The sequence below is a fragment of the Protomyctophum parallelum genome (genome assembly GCF_964188405.1).
Source record: "Protomyctophum parallelum genome assembly, chromosome: 4".
Classification (NCBI taxonomy): domain Eukaryota; kingdom Metazoa; phylum Chordata; class Actinopteri; order Myctophiformes; family Myctophidae; genus Protomyctophum; species Protomyctophum parallelum.
The window spans coordinates 38,646,553-38,661,552 of NC_139700.1; the positions used below are offsets into that span (position 1 = coordinate 38,646,553).

General features: G+C 43.1%; 1 protein-coding gene across 4 annotated transcripts in view; it reads left to right on the top strand.

Annotated features, from left to right (window-relative positions):
* Window positions 1–15,000, top strand: part of cbfb (core-binding factor subunit beta) — a 40,885-nt gene that overhangs the window by 23,106 nt on the left and 2,779 nt on the right. Inside the window, exons 4-7 of one of the 4 annotated variants that reach the window (XM_083763509.1) lie at window positions 5,953–6,069; window positions 6,169–6,264; window positions 7,519–7,586; window positions 14,781–15,000. The exon at window positions 14,781–15,000 is cut by the window's right edge and continues 2,779 nt beyond it. In XM_083763509.1, the coding sequence (XP_083619635.1) occupies window positions 5,953–6,069; window positions 6,169–6,264; window positions 7,519–7,548 (243 nt within the window). In that variant the 3' untranslated portion in view covers window positions 7,549–7,586; window positions 14,781–15,000. The remainder of the gene's footprint in view (window positions 1–5,952; window positions 6,070–6,168; window positions 6,265–7,518; window positions 7,587–14,780) is intronic. The other 3 variants (XM_083763508.1, XM_083763506.1, XM_083763507.1) reach the window with 3 other exon arrangements.

A 15,000-nucleotide genomic window follows, 5' to 3' on the forward strand; every position in this document is an offset into this window, starting at 1 on the left:
CTGTCCCAACAAAGAAAGACACACGATAAACACTGTCCTAACAAAGAAAGCCACGATAAACACTGTCCCAACAAAGAAAGACACACGATAAACACTGTCCCAACAAAGAAAGACACGATAAACACTGTCCCAACAAAGAAAGACACACGATAAACACTGTCCCAACAAAGAAAGACACGATAAACACTGTCCCAACAAAGAAAGACACACGATAAACACTGTCCCAACAAAGAAAGACACGATAAACACTGTCCCAACAAAGAAATACACGATAAACACTGTCCCAACAAAGAAAGACACACAATAAACACTGTCCCAACAAATAAAGACACGATAAACACTGTCCCAACAAAGAAAGACACAATAAACACTGTCCCAACAAAGAAAGACACACAATAAACACTGTCCCAACAAAGAAAGACACACGATAAACACTGTCCCAACAAAGAAAGACACACAATAAACACTGTCCCAACAAAGAAAGACACGATAAACACTGTCCCAACAAAGAAAGACACACAATAAACACTGTCCCAACAAATAAAGACACACGATAAACACTGTCCCAACAAAGAAAGACACACAATAAACACTGTCCCAACAAAGAAAGACACGATAAACACTGTCCCAACAAAGAAAGACACGATAAACACTGTCCCAACAAAGAAAGACACACAATAAACACTGTCCCAACAAATAAAGACACACGATAAACACTGTCCCAACAAAGAAAGACACACGATAAACACTGTCCCAACAAAGAAAGACACACGATAAACACTGTCCCAACAAAGAAAGACACGATAAACACTGTCCCAACAAAGAAAGACACACAATAAACACTGTCCCAACAAAGAAAGACACACAATAAACACTGTCCCAACAAAGAAAGACACGATAAACACTGTCCCAACAAAGAAAGACACACAATAAACACTGTCCCAACAAATAAAGTGTCATGCACTCTAGGGCAATACATGACAAAAAGGGAGTCCACACACAAGGCAAACCTTTTATATTATATTTATTATTCTAAGTTAAAATAAGTAAGCAATAATCAAATAAACTGGTATGAGATGTGACAATGTCAGTAATCAGTCATGTATGCAGTGTATGGATGTATGGAGTGTGCTGTGTGTGAGTGTTGTAAAAGGTGTGCAACTGCTTGGAAGGAAGGTAAGATGGCTGGCTTGAGAGCATGGAAGGAGAGGCCCTTATATACTCTCCCAGACCACACCCCACTCAGGTGTACACAGTTGGCCTGACGGCCTGCTCCACTCTGCCCTAATCACCCAGGCTGCCAGATAGCCTACTGAGCAGAGGCAGAGGGGGCAGGGCCGTCACACCCCCCTCCATAAGAATGTGGTTCCACCACATTATCTACAGAAAACAAACCACAAATTAGCAAACAATAATATAACAAACACTTGTCCTAATAAAATCAATTAGCCACCTCGTCATCTTTAACTTTATAACAATGCAACAAGGCTTACCAAACAAATGTACACCTATGCTATATCCATAAATACCTGCCTCCCCACTTTGTCACACCATCCTGCCCCCAGCCTCAGCAACCTAGTGCACAGGAGCGATTTAAGAGAGCCGGAGACAGGATAGTCTATTGAGGAAAACAAGATATGTAAGCAAAACAGGTTACACATTATTCTAGGGTAACCTTTAATATGTTGAACATCCCAATTGTAGCTACAAAAAAAAACCATTACATCGGCATCTGATTAGGTATCACAAAACATGTCAGTATACTACTGAAAAATGAGTGCAAGAGTCAGTGCAAGTGGTTTCCATGACTGAAATACAGCCAACTGGGTTTGACATTTTCAGTGACTGAAGCAATCTAAGTCCAATAAGCAAGGCTGGCAAGCTACCATGTATCTGGAATTCAGGATCTAGGACCCAAATAATTTATGGGCCATCCAAATGAATTTGGACTTAAGCCTATATGCCAGGCTTAGTCCGTGGACCAAAGTGTCCTCCTTGCCCTCAACAGGACATCAAAGGAGGCACACACCAACAAATTGTGCTTTTTGCCAATCAAAGGCAACACACCACAGCCAAATGACAAACTGAATCCAACCCCCAGCGCATGCAACCTGAAAAGCACCGCCTGGGTCACCCACAACACATCATGCAACCTGAAAAGCACTGTTTGGGCCATGTTGTCATTGAACATTTTATTCATATGTTCACAATAAATCCCTGAATTCCCCAAATGCTCACCAGTCCAGTTTTAAACTTATGGAAGACGTTTGTCAGACACTTAAATTGCATAGCCATGTTCAAAATACACAACCCAGTCATAAAACTTGCACCACTCTTATTCCCCCATTCACCAGCACTCCCAGAATCCTCCATGTTAGCCTGTATGATACTCTTCATTCTCTTACAAATGCTTGGGTACTGAATAAAATCTTGTTCAACAATTCAATAGACGGTGACTTAAACTTTGTACAATGGCAGTAATTTGTATTATGCAGATTACCAAAAAGATAGTGTTGGGGCTATAAGGTACAAGGCAAGTGTGGGGCAGTAAGGCAGTTTAAGCAAAAAGTGGAACAAACCCCACCCTAATCTACCTAATGATCCTATATACTACCTACATAACTTCATCCTACGGTCGGCCACTGAGCATGAGGATTTCTCCCCTCCAGCCACCCATTGTGACCCTCAGAATCCACCGCTACACAAAAACCACACTACGGGTAAAATAAAGAACAAAACAAAAAAACTGATACCCTATCGGCACCAGTCTCTTGGGGTTTGTTCACACAAAAAACATACCCCAACCTACCCCTGTAACCCGCAAGTCCCAACACTTACCTCTGGGGCCAAATGCTGCTCTAATTCCAGCTCCTAAAAGGAATTCAAAACCAAAACCAAACTTGTGTGTGCAACTCCCAACAAAACAAGGTACAAACCAATTTCAATCAAAAAACTAATTTTGTTTTACAATCAAACTGACCTTAAGGACGAGCCCCCATTTGTCATGCACTCTAGGGCAATACATGACAAAAAGGGAGTCCACACACAAGGCAAACCTTTTATATTATATTTATTATTCTAAGTTAAAATAAGTAAGCAATAATCAAATAAACTGGTATGAGATGTGACAATGTCAGTAATCAGTCATGTATGCAGTGTATGGATGTATGGAGTGTGCTGTGTGTGAGTGTTGTAAAAGGTGTGCAACTGCTTGGAAGGAAGGTAAGATGGCTGGCTTGAGAGCATGGAAGGAGAGGCCCTTATATACTCTCCCAGACCACACCCCACTCAGGTGTACACAGTTGGCCTGACGGCCTGCTCCACTCTGCCCTAATCACCCAGGCTGCCAGATAGCCTACTGAGCAGAGGCAGAGGGGGCAGGGCCGTCACATAAAGACACACGATAAACACTGTCCTAACAAAGAAAGACACGATAAACACTGTCCCAACAAAGAAATACACGATAAACACTGTCCCAACAAAGAAAGACACGATAAACACTGTCCCAACAAATAAAGACACACGATAAACACTGTCCCAACAAAGAAAGACACACGATAAACACTGTCCCAACAAAGAAAGACACGATAAACACTGTCCCAACAAAGAAAGACACACAATAAACACTGTCCCAACAAAGAAAGACACACAATAAACACTGTCCCAACAAAGAAAGACACACAATAAACACTGTCCCAACAAAGAAAGACACACGATAAACACTGTCCCAACAAAGAAAGACACACGATAAACACTGTCCCAACAAAGAAAGACACGATAAACACTGTCCCAACAAAGAAAGACACGATAAACACTGTCCCAACAAAGAAAGACACACGATAAACACTGTCCCAACAAAGAAAGACACGATAAACACTGTCCCAACAAAGAAAGACACGATAAACACTGTCCCAACAAAGAAAGACACACAATAAACACTGTCCCAACAAATAAAGACACACAATAAACACTGTCCCAACAAAGAAAGACACACAATAAACACTGTCCCAACAAAGAAAGACACGATAAACACTGTCCCAACAAATAAAGACACACGATAAACACTGTCCCAACAAAGAAAGACACACGATAAACACTGTCCCAACAAAGAAAGACACACGATAAACACTGTCCCAACAAAGAAATACACGATAAACACTGTCCCAACAAAGAAAGACACGATAAACACTGTCCCAACAAAGAAAGACACACAATAAACACTGTCCCAACAAAGAAAGACACACAATAAACACTGTCCCAACAAAGAAAGACACACGATAAACACTGTCCCAACAAAGAAAGACACACAATAAACACTGTCCCAACAAAGAAAGACACACAATAAACACTGTCCCAACAAAGAAAGACACACGATAAACACTGTCCCAACAAAGAAAGACACACGATAAACACTGTCCCAACAAAGAAAGACACGATAAACACTGTCCCAACAAAGAAAGACACACAATAAACACTGTCCCAACAAAGAAAGACACACAATAAACACTGTCCCAACAAAGAAAGACACGATAAACACTGTCCCAACAAAGAAAGACACACGATAAACACTGTCCCAACAAAGAAAGACACACGGTAAACACTGTCCCAACAAAGAAAGACACACGGTAAACACTGTCCCAACAAAGAAAGACAGGGAAAGAGACACACGATAAACAGATTCCACAGAAGCCAAATCCCTGAGAGACAGCGATCTGCGTCACTGTGGTTAAAATAAGATGTCTAGTAGTTTGAGCTGAATAGAACTGTTGAAACCATTGACCCTGGAAAAGACCCGAAAATAAACACACACACGCAGTCGCGCACGCACACACACACGCGCGCGCACATGCGCGCACACACTCACGCATGCACACACACACGCACACACACACACACACACACACACACACACACTACACACAGAGGTTTCACTCTGTGTGTAGTGTGTGTGTGTGTGTGTGTGTGTGTGTGTGTGTGTGTGTGTGTGTGTGTGTGTGTGTGTGTGTGTGTGTGTGTCGAGACTCATCCGATTTCCGATGAATTTAGTATGAAAGACCCCAATGGCAACAATCCAATATGTTTAGGAGACTTTGTATTGAACTGTACCTGTTTTAGGTTTTAGGTCCCTGCTTCATCTCTCTCTCTCTCAGCCAAGCTAACGTGAGGGAAAACGTACGATGCAGACCCTGACTGACTGAATAAATTGTCATATCGTGTGACGCCAAAGCCCACATGCTATGCTGTGCTGACACATACAAAGAGTAGCTGACATGGTTGTTGTTTGATTGCTGCTGCGGATCCTAACGTCCTATTAAACAAGACTCCTACTGAGAGTGCTGATTTTACTCTCTTTCTATATGGTTCTTCACATCAACAACAGGAGGCTAAACATGGCTCCCCAGATGGAGAAGCATCAGACTCTTTATTATACTTCTTTGGTGTGGTTCTCTGAGGGTCCTTGGGGGTGTTCCAGGAAGTCCCGTCACAATCATTATTTTGTTTAGCTATTTGCTTTATTGACAGGATACAGTAATTCTTTCCATCACAATCATTTTAATGATGCGCTGTGAGCTTGTACATCTGCTATTTTTTTTATATTAATTTATTATGATTTTTTTTTAATATATAAAGTAAAAATATATTTTCTTTACACAAATCCTCTTTTTATTGGGTCCCTGCCACAAGTAGACCAATACATTTTCATATGGGGGTCTTAATACATAATGAATTTGGGGTCTTTGACATGAAAATGTTTGAGAAACACCCCACTATAGGCCCTATACAAAGGAACCAAACCTATGATCCTAGATCACTATTTATATGCATTTGATATATTACCTCGTGTTTTCCTTGCTTACTTACATAAGTCGATCTGGATTAAGAGTGTCTGCTAAATGCGGCTGCCTAAATTGAAAATTCTCTCTCTCTCTCTCTCTCTCTCTCTCTCTGCAGGTGCATTTAAAGGCTCCCATGATCCTGAACGGGGTGTGTGTGTTATGGAAGGGTTGGATCGACTTACAGAGGCTGGATGGAATGGGCCTGCTGGAGTATGATGAGGAGAGGGCGCAGGTAACGATGAGTAATGATGAGTAAAACCTGTAAGGAGGGCTGATTGCAAGTTGCAACTGATCCAACGTGACATGTCTGTCCGTCTCTCTTTCTCTCCAGCAAGAGGATGCTCTGGCCCAGGCAGCGTTTGAAGAGGCTCGACGCCGAACCCGAGACTTTGAGGACAGAGAGCGATCACACAGAGAGGATCTGGAGGTGAGAGGGTGCGGGCCGGGGCTCAGGGTAAGACCTGGGGTGGATTCTACAAAAATGTCTTCTAAATCCTTTTTTCGTTTTCTGAAAAGCGTTCAATGTCAGTGGTTCTCAGCCTTTTTTTATGTCAAGGACCCCCAAAATTATATTACATTTGGCTGCAGACCTCCATCTCAAAATGATTTGTTCCAGGGACAGCCAACTTGTTTGCTATATTTTTATCTGATTGTTCGAGATTTGAATCTTTTCAGTTTCAGTTCTAACCTTATATCCTATTAGAGTACAGAAGTCCTGACATCACTCGCTCATCCCCATGGTCACAGGAGTATTTTCTCTATGGAAAATAGCATTGGGTCATCTTAGAATCGTCCAAAAATGTACAAACTGTCCCACCGATATGTCCCACCGATATTGTACAAATGGAACCATTTGTACACTCTCAGAGTTAAATGAACATTGATTTTACAATATAAATTGGGGGTCCTAGAGATAGAAATGCCATTAAATGGTGGGGTCCGTAGCCTAACGCATGAAATTTAACGGGTTGTGAATCACTGCTAGAGCCGTAAAAATCTTCTCTTGCATATCTCTTCAAATGGGGGTCCTCGGGGCTAATTTGTGTCAATTTGGGGGTCCTTGACATGAAATGGTTTGGGAACCAGTGCTCTATAGAGTCATACTGCCCGGCAACCTGCTTCTGTGCTTTGGGGTGTGTGTGTGGTTGGGTGTTTTTCAATGTTTTGTTTTTCCTCTTAAGTATCATGATTCATTTGTGTTAATCTAATGAGTGCTTATGTAATAGGTTTAGTGCATGATCAGTTTGACCATTCATCTAATTGATTTGATTTGATTTGATATCAATGACTGATTGATTGACTGAGTAAATTATGCCGGGTGTCCCAAAAGCCTTATTAGGAAATGTGGTTGGTTGTTCACTTCATAAATACTCCTTTTGAGGAATACAACCTTGAGTTTGTCATAGATGGTTTAACATAGTAAATACTGAATGTGAATAGTTTACACACTAGACCGTTTCTTTATAAATAATAAATGTTCCCAGAACAATATCTGCAGCTGCAGTTATGTGTTTATTTACAAAGGTACTATTTAACTGTAATATTATACAGTATACAGTCTGTGACGATACACTCCATTGAAGATAAAACAACTCCACAACAAACTACATTTCCCAGAAGGCTTTGGGGAGGTCAGAGGTGTCTTCTCTAAGAATGAAACCCAAATTGTTTATTTTTTTAGGACCCTGTGGTTTCAAAAATCTGGGACTGATGACAAACACAGACAGACAGCCAGCAGAAAAGAACAGGGTCTGTGTCCTCCACTTCTCACCATCTATCATACTGTCATGCACTAAACCACCCTGTGTGTGTGTGTGTGTGTGTGTGTGTGTGTGTGTGTGTGTGTGTGTGTGTGTGTGTGTGTGTGTGTGTGTGTGTGTGTGTGTGTGTGTGTGTGTGTGTGTGTGTGTGTGTGTGTGTGTGCGTGCGTGCGTGCGCGCGCGCATGCGTGCGTCTTCATGTGTATAAAAGTTCATACCAGCATGTGCATGCATTGCATTGTGAATGATACGATACATATACTGTACATACATTTATACGTGACTTTAGTAATGAGCAGCGCGCACACACACACACACTCACACACACACACACACACACACACACACACACACACACACACACACACACACACACACACACACACATTCACATGAAGTGAGGGGCACTTTTCCATCTTCACTTTTCTGCCTCACTTTTATCTTCATGTAATTTTCTCAGTGAATCAAAGCATCGCTATGGGGTGATCAGCCAATCACAAGCCAATGTTTGTGATTACACAAACCTGGAAAGCTGGGCATAGGAGGGGCTAGCGGCCCTCAAGGGGTAGACACAGAGCGAGAGAGAGAGAAAGAGAGAGAGAGACATCAAATGAAGGCTTTCATCTCCGTGGTGTCATGTTTCTCCCCTGAAGCTCTCGGGGAGGAACAGAGAACTTCCTGTCTCCTTCTGAATCAATATGAAGCACTCTCACATTATCCACCCCAACCTTCTCTCTACACAGAGTGTAGAATGCCATGAGGTTCAACACCCACAATGACCCAAAACAAAACACTGCATGTTTGTTAACCGTGTGCTTTCATAGCAAAGCCCCAGCAACCAAAAATATGTTTAAAGATGGGGTGCCATAGTTTTGGTACTTTTTCTGTGTCTATGGCGTTAACATTTCTCTAATAGACCCCCAGGTGTTAGAATATGTAAATATGTCTTCCCTGTGTATTTTTGGTTTCTTCCTGAAAGCTGAAAGGCCCAATCGAAATACACCACTTTAGATTTAACAGCTTAAGTTCAGGTCGGTGGTGCTACGGTGAAAACCAGATATACTTAATGAACTAGTGGCCACATAAAAACATCATTATAACACTTTTTGTTCATTTAAAAAAGTAAAAATAAGTACATTATACTAAGTATAGTATAATCATCATCATGGATCATGGCACACAACATCTTATATATAATAGTATTATTATTATTATTACTGTAATAATGATCACAAACAGCAACAACAAGTCATGTGAGTGAATGTGGAATGGGTGTGACTGAATAGCAGTGGCTCAATAGTGGCCCAGATTCAGCCTCTGCATTTCTGTGGTTTGAGCTTGAGAGACTCCACCTCTCTCTCTCTCTCTCTCTCTCTCTCTCTCCCTCCCTCTCTCTCTCTCTCTCTCTCTCTCTCTCTCCCTCCTTCCCCCCCCCTCTCTCTTTCTCCTTAACACATTAATACCGGGAAAGCATCAGTAGCTTGTAGATCTGCTATTTTTGAAAAATCTTGAAGATTTTATATAGGCCTATTTTCTAAAGCGAACATTATACAATATTTTTTGCTTCTGGGGGTCCCTCGAACAAAGTATTGCGACATGGGGTGGTGTGGGGGGTGTCTGTCTGTCTGTCTGTCTGTCTGTCTGTCTGTCTGTCTGCCTGCCTGCCTGTCTCTATTTCCTGCTGATGTAAAGCAGCAGAGGCATCAGGTAGACAGACAGACAGACAGACAGACAGACAGACAGATTGATGTGCACATGAAGCATGAAGCTATTTAGGGTTCCTTCTCTTTCTATAGTACATATCATTCATCTCAGCAGAGTTGTCCACTTTTTGGCTTTCTAAAGTCAAGGTTTACGTTGATACGTACATCATCTCTGGCTATAACACTGATTTACACTGAGCTGTTGCACACCAAATAGAGCTGATTTACAAGCTTATGCAGGCTTGTATATTGCTGCCTATGTGTGTGTGCAGCACAGCGTAAATCAGGCATTAGTCTTACAGGTATTTTATCTGACATCAGCAATATGCTGGTCACTTTGGGTCAGTTGGAACCTGCCACAGTGATGGATGGACATGTGATTTATGGAGAATAATGTGCCTTTTTAACTCTGCTACACGCACGCACGGGTCGCACGCGCACACACACACACACACACACACACACACACTAGTAGGGGATCAGGTGGTGAATGATGAGCTGGCACAAAAAGCATTAATATATTATTAGTATCGATCAACATCAGACCCGTACCTCGCCTCACGCGCGCGCACACACACACACACACACACACACACACACACACACACACACACACACACACACACACACACACACACACACACACACACACGCGCACACACACTCCTCCAGTATTGAGTTGTGGTTAAACAGCCTACAGTGACCTATGCAGGCAACCATCTGTGTGTGGATCAATAGAGAGCACTCCAACCTGTACATACGACCAAAGATAACTCCATACAGTGCAGGTTTACTGTATTCAATTTGACTTGCTTTTACATCATAATTTAACTATCCGACTGACTAGGTTCCTCACAAATACACTGAAATTGTCCCCACTTTTCATAGTGCGCACAACAGTAGGTAATACTGACAATTTCCATTGCCTGAAGGTCATTTTTAGTTTCTCCAGTCCAGGGAAATCTTTAGGTTGGGGGGCGTGTTCTCTCCTCCGTGTCATCAGTGCCCATACCCGAGGCGGGGTTGGCGAAAGGGCCTTTCTGTGTGGAGTGTGCTGTCAAGCAGATATTATTCAGTGACCAGAGATCAATTTCCTCTTGAAGGGGCAAATCTAGGAGAGACCTACAGTTAGTGTTCATATAGCTTCGATCATCGTTAGATGTCAACACACACACACACACAGTCACACACACACACACACACACACACACACACTCACACACACACACACACACACACACACACACACACACACACACATACACACACACACACACACACACGCACGCACGCACACACACATATGCACGTGTCGTGCACCCATGCAAACTAGTGCTGTGTAGGACAAATTGAAGTTGAGTTGACTTCGTTGTCAACTCCCTAATCAATAATTATAATCAGGGCATAAGCATGAATATTTGATTGCAGCAGTTTTTTTAAATAATTGTGGTAAGTTTGTGGCTCTGATAAAATCGCAGTAAGCTCTTTTGAGGAGAGTCAGTCTGGGTATGCAGAGTCATAATAGTAATATGACGTGTGTGTGTGTGTGTGTGTGTGTGTGTGTGTGTGTGTGTGTGTGTGTGTGTGTGTGTGTGTGTGTGTGTGTGTGTGTGTGTGTGTGTGTGTGTGTGTTATGATGCTATTATGGTGACTCACGGAGATGACGGCTACATGCCACTTGAACTGAACAACCCCTGTTAACCACCTCTGTCTGCCTCTCAGTCTGCTCGCTCCCTCCTGCCCTGCCGTCTTAAAGCTCCTCATGTCTTTATCATTCATGTCTCTCCTTTACATATCCCAGTCCAATCCGCCTTATTTATAGAGCACGTTTAAAACAACCGCGTCGAAACCAAAGTGCTGTACCCTCAAAAGAATACTCAAATACCAAGAGCAAAAAAAAACTAATCACAATAATTGATTGTGTTTTGTAACAGGACACATTGCCTAGAGCAGACAGCAGCTCTCAGTCAGTGAGCTTTTTCAAAATGTGATTTAAACACAACGTGGGTTTGGAAGCTCTTTGGGCACTACAGCGGGAAAATGATCAATCCCCCCGGCTCTTCAGCTTTGTTGGCGGGACCTTAAAGCCCAAACCTCAACTCCTTGCAACAAAACAGATGTAAGGTCAAACACACCAATGCAACTCGATCCGTGCAACTGCCATTGGGGATAATGGCTGCAAGGAGTTGCAATTAGTTGCATGTTGCAAGGAATTGCGTGGCGAATCATTGGTTTGGTTTGGGCTTAAGAAGCGACTGGTCAGAGACCTCAAGACCCTTGTAGAGTAGGAGGATATCGGAGGTAGACGCAGGGCTCCAGACTAATTTTTTCACAGGTAGCACTGGTGCCACCAACCTTTTCATTAGGTAGCACCACCAGAAATTAGGTAGCACCATATTTTTCTTTGTATAGCGTGGTATTATTAATACATGACCAATATCATGATGATAGTTGTTAATTTCCATACCATAGTTTTTGAAGCATAAACGCCTTAAATTAAGCACATAACATGGAATATTAATATTTTCTCTCCCTCTCTCTCACTCACACACACACACACACACACACACACACACACACACACACACACACACACACACACACACACACACACACACACACACACACACACAACATATAGAGCTCAACTCAGTGAATGAAACCTGCATGATGCCCTGCTCGCACATTGATCTCATGCATAATGCACCTACTTCAAGTGTTTTTATAAGATACCTGGGCTGGGCAAAGTGGGCATGTTGGCATTAAATAAACATTAGATTCTATATGAAATTATAATTAATAACATATAGTGCTATTTTACATACCATTATTATCATTTGGCTATATCTATGAAACAGAGACACACTGACACAACTTACCTTCTGCATGGGCATGTTCAACCTCAACATGGCCAACAAGGATATTACATGGTTTTCCATCATCAATGACTGATACGGGCATAGATTATCTGATTTATCTCACACTCTTTGGTGGAGTTATCAGTGGAACCGTCTAGCATGAACGAGAGGTAGGGGGGTGATTTTGTCAGCGGGTTTCCCCCTTAGTGTGTCTGCTATCACGCCCACAAACTGTGCACATCATGCAGTGTCGTTGGAATATGTAGGGTTCACGTTCAGTCCGTTCTTCTTCATCAGGACCATCTGTGTTTTGTATTTGGTGAACGGGAGTTCCTCTTTCGCGATGTTGTACGCAGTGTTAAACTTGATCATCATTTCAGCATTCTCAGATGAGCGATTGCTCTCCTCTACACGACTAAATGAGGAGGGTAGAGGCTGGGCGCTTCTGGTGATACAGCGATCCCTGCACGTCTTGTGCTTTAGGCTATCGTTTAATGACTGAACCTTAAACTGTTTCGAACCATTAACAAGTTGTGTTCTGCTGCCTGCAACGGACGGGCCACATTGCTTGCAATAAACACACACCTCGTATCGCAACCACGGGAACTGTGCCAGCCATTGTTGCTGAAAGGAGTACTTTTTTTCTTGCCCCCCCCCCCCCCCCCCCCCCCCCCCCACCAGTCTCTTTGGCCAACCTGTCGCTGTCCTCTTCACTCTGACACTCTCAGAATATGAGGTTATCGCCGGTTCCACAACAACTTCCTCTCCACCTCTCCAATTATTGAGCGTTTCATGTCTGCATCTGTGTATGTTTTCTTTTTCGGCCGCTTGTGGTTGTAACTGACGCACATGCGCAGGCACGTGACATCACTCACATGCATGCATGCGAGCTACTAGCACTCAGCAGGCAGGCAGAGAGAGAGAGAGAGAGAGGGGATTCGATCGAGCCAAAAGAAAGTAATACTTTATTATCGCACTACTAACATAGCCGCCCGGCGCCCGTGCCTCAGTGTTGAGACGGAGTAAAAAATAAAAAATAAACGGATCGTTTTTTTTTCTTTTTCGCACATTTCCAAGTATCACCGGTGCGACCTAATTAAATTTTAAGTATCACCATAATAAAATTAGGTCGCATATGCGACCTAATAGGTCGCACGCTGGAGCCCTGGGTAGACGGCTAGAAGCTCCGATATCCCCATCCCAGATGCGTATGTTCTCTCTCTCTCTCTCTCTCTCTCTCTCTCTCTCTCTCTCTCTCTACCTCTCTGTGCTTCTAATTGTTTGCCTCCTTTCTCTATCTCTCTCGTGCATGCTTGCAGCACCCCTTACCTCTACCCTCTCTCTCTTTCCCACAGCTATCTATGTTTGGTAAGAGAGATATTTAGCTCATAACCAGAGGTATCTGTGACAGGCAGACCGGGTCATGACACACGCAAGCATGCACGCGCGCACACACGCACACACGGTCACACGCACACACCAGACCACACCAAGTCATCATCATGTATTTTTAAATGTATTCACACTAACTAACTGGCTGGACTCCTGACTATGCATACGTGTGCACATACACATGCCTGTGTTGTCTTTCTGTCTATTTGTCTGTATGTTTATTTGGGTGTCAGACAGCCTGTGTGTCTGCCAGTTAATGTGTCGTCCGTCCGTCCGTCCGTCCGTCCGTCTGTCTGTCTGTCTGTCTGTCTGCCTGTCTGTCTGTCCATCTGTCTGCCACCTTGACAAAAATATCGAAACCTGTTGAGTTTATAAACGGCAGCAGTTGACAGCTGTTATTGTGAAGCTCTCTTGCTCCCTCTAGTGAGCATATCAGAAACTACTTTAATGCTGCCCTCAGTCATGTAGCACTTGTGTTTCGCTCGTGACCCTTTTTCATCCCTGGATCCTCGATTCCTCAAACTCAACACACGTGTTCCTCCATGCTGGAACATGCAAACTATTTGAACACTATTAATCAAGCCACTCTACTACTAGATTGTTACTTGTTAGTTTACAAAGCACCAGTGGCAAAACTTTTTGCTACAGTATTAGGATTTGCGTTCTTGAGATGGCAGATGTTGATGGTAATCGTACTACATAATGGCTTTTTGAGTTGACTACTAGTTTCTATGCACTGTAAGATGCCTTTACATCACAAATGTAATGCTCATCAGCACTGTCGTTGTTCCTTATGATTTTGTTAATGATTTAGTGTTAACTGAAAATATGTACTTAATTTTTCTGTTTCTCACCCCTGCCTTACCTATCTCTCTTCTCTTCTCTTCTCTTCTCTTCTCTTCTCTTCTCTTCTCTTCTCTTCTCTTCTCTTCTCTTCTCTTCTCTTCTCTTCTCTTCTCTTCTCTTCTCTTCTCTTCTCTTCTCTTCTCTTCTCTTCTCTTCTCTTCTCTTCTCTTCTCTGCTCTTTCCCCTCCCCTCCCCTCCCCTCCCCTCCCCTCCCCTCCCCTCCCCTCTCCTCTCCTCTCCTCTCCTCTCCTCTCCTCTCCTCTCCTCTCCTCTCCTCTCCTCTCCTCTCCTCTCCTCTCCTCTCCTCTCCTCTCCTCTCCTCTCCTCTCCTCTCCTCTCCTCTCTTCTCTTCTCTGTCCCATCCTTCCATCTCTCTCTCCTCAGTCCAGGCGTCAGCAGCAGCCCAGCCCTGGCTCAAACATGGCCAACGCTGACGTGGAACACAGGATGCGCTGAGAACGAGGAAGAGGATTCCGTAGTACAACCATGTGAATAACAGGGTTAAACTCCATTCACTTTCCATGCAATCAACTGAAGAAACAACCAAACCAAACTTAAAACACCAAACCAAACTGTAAATACAAAATGGAACGATTGTTCCTCA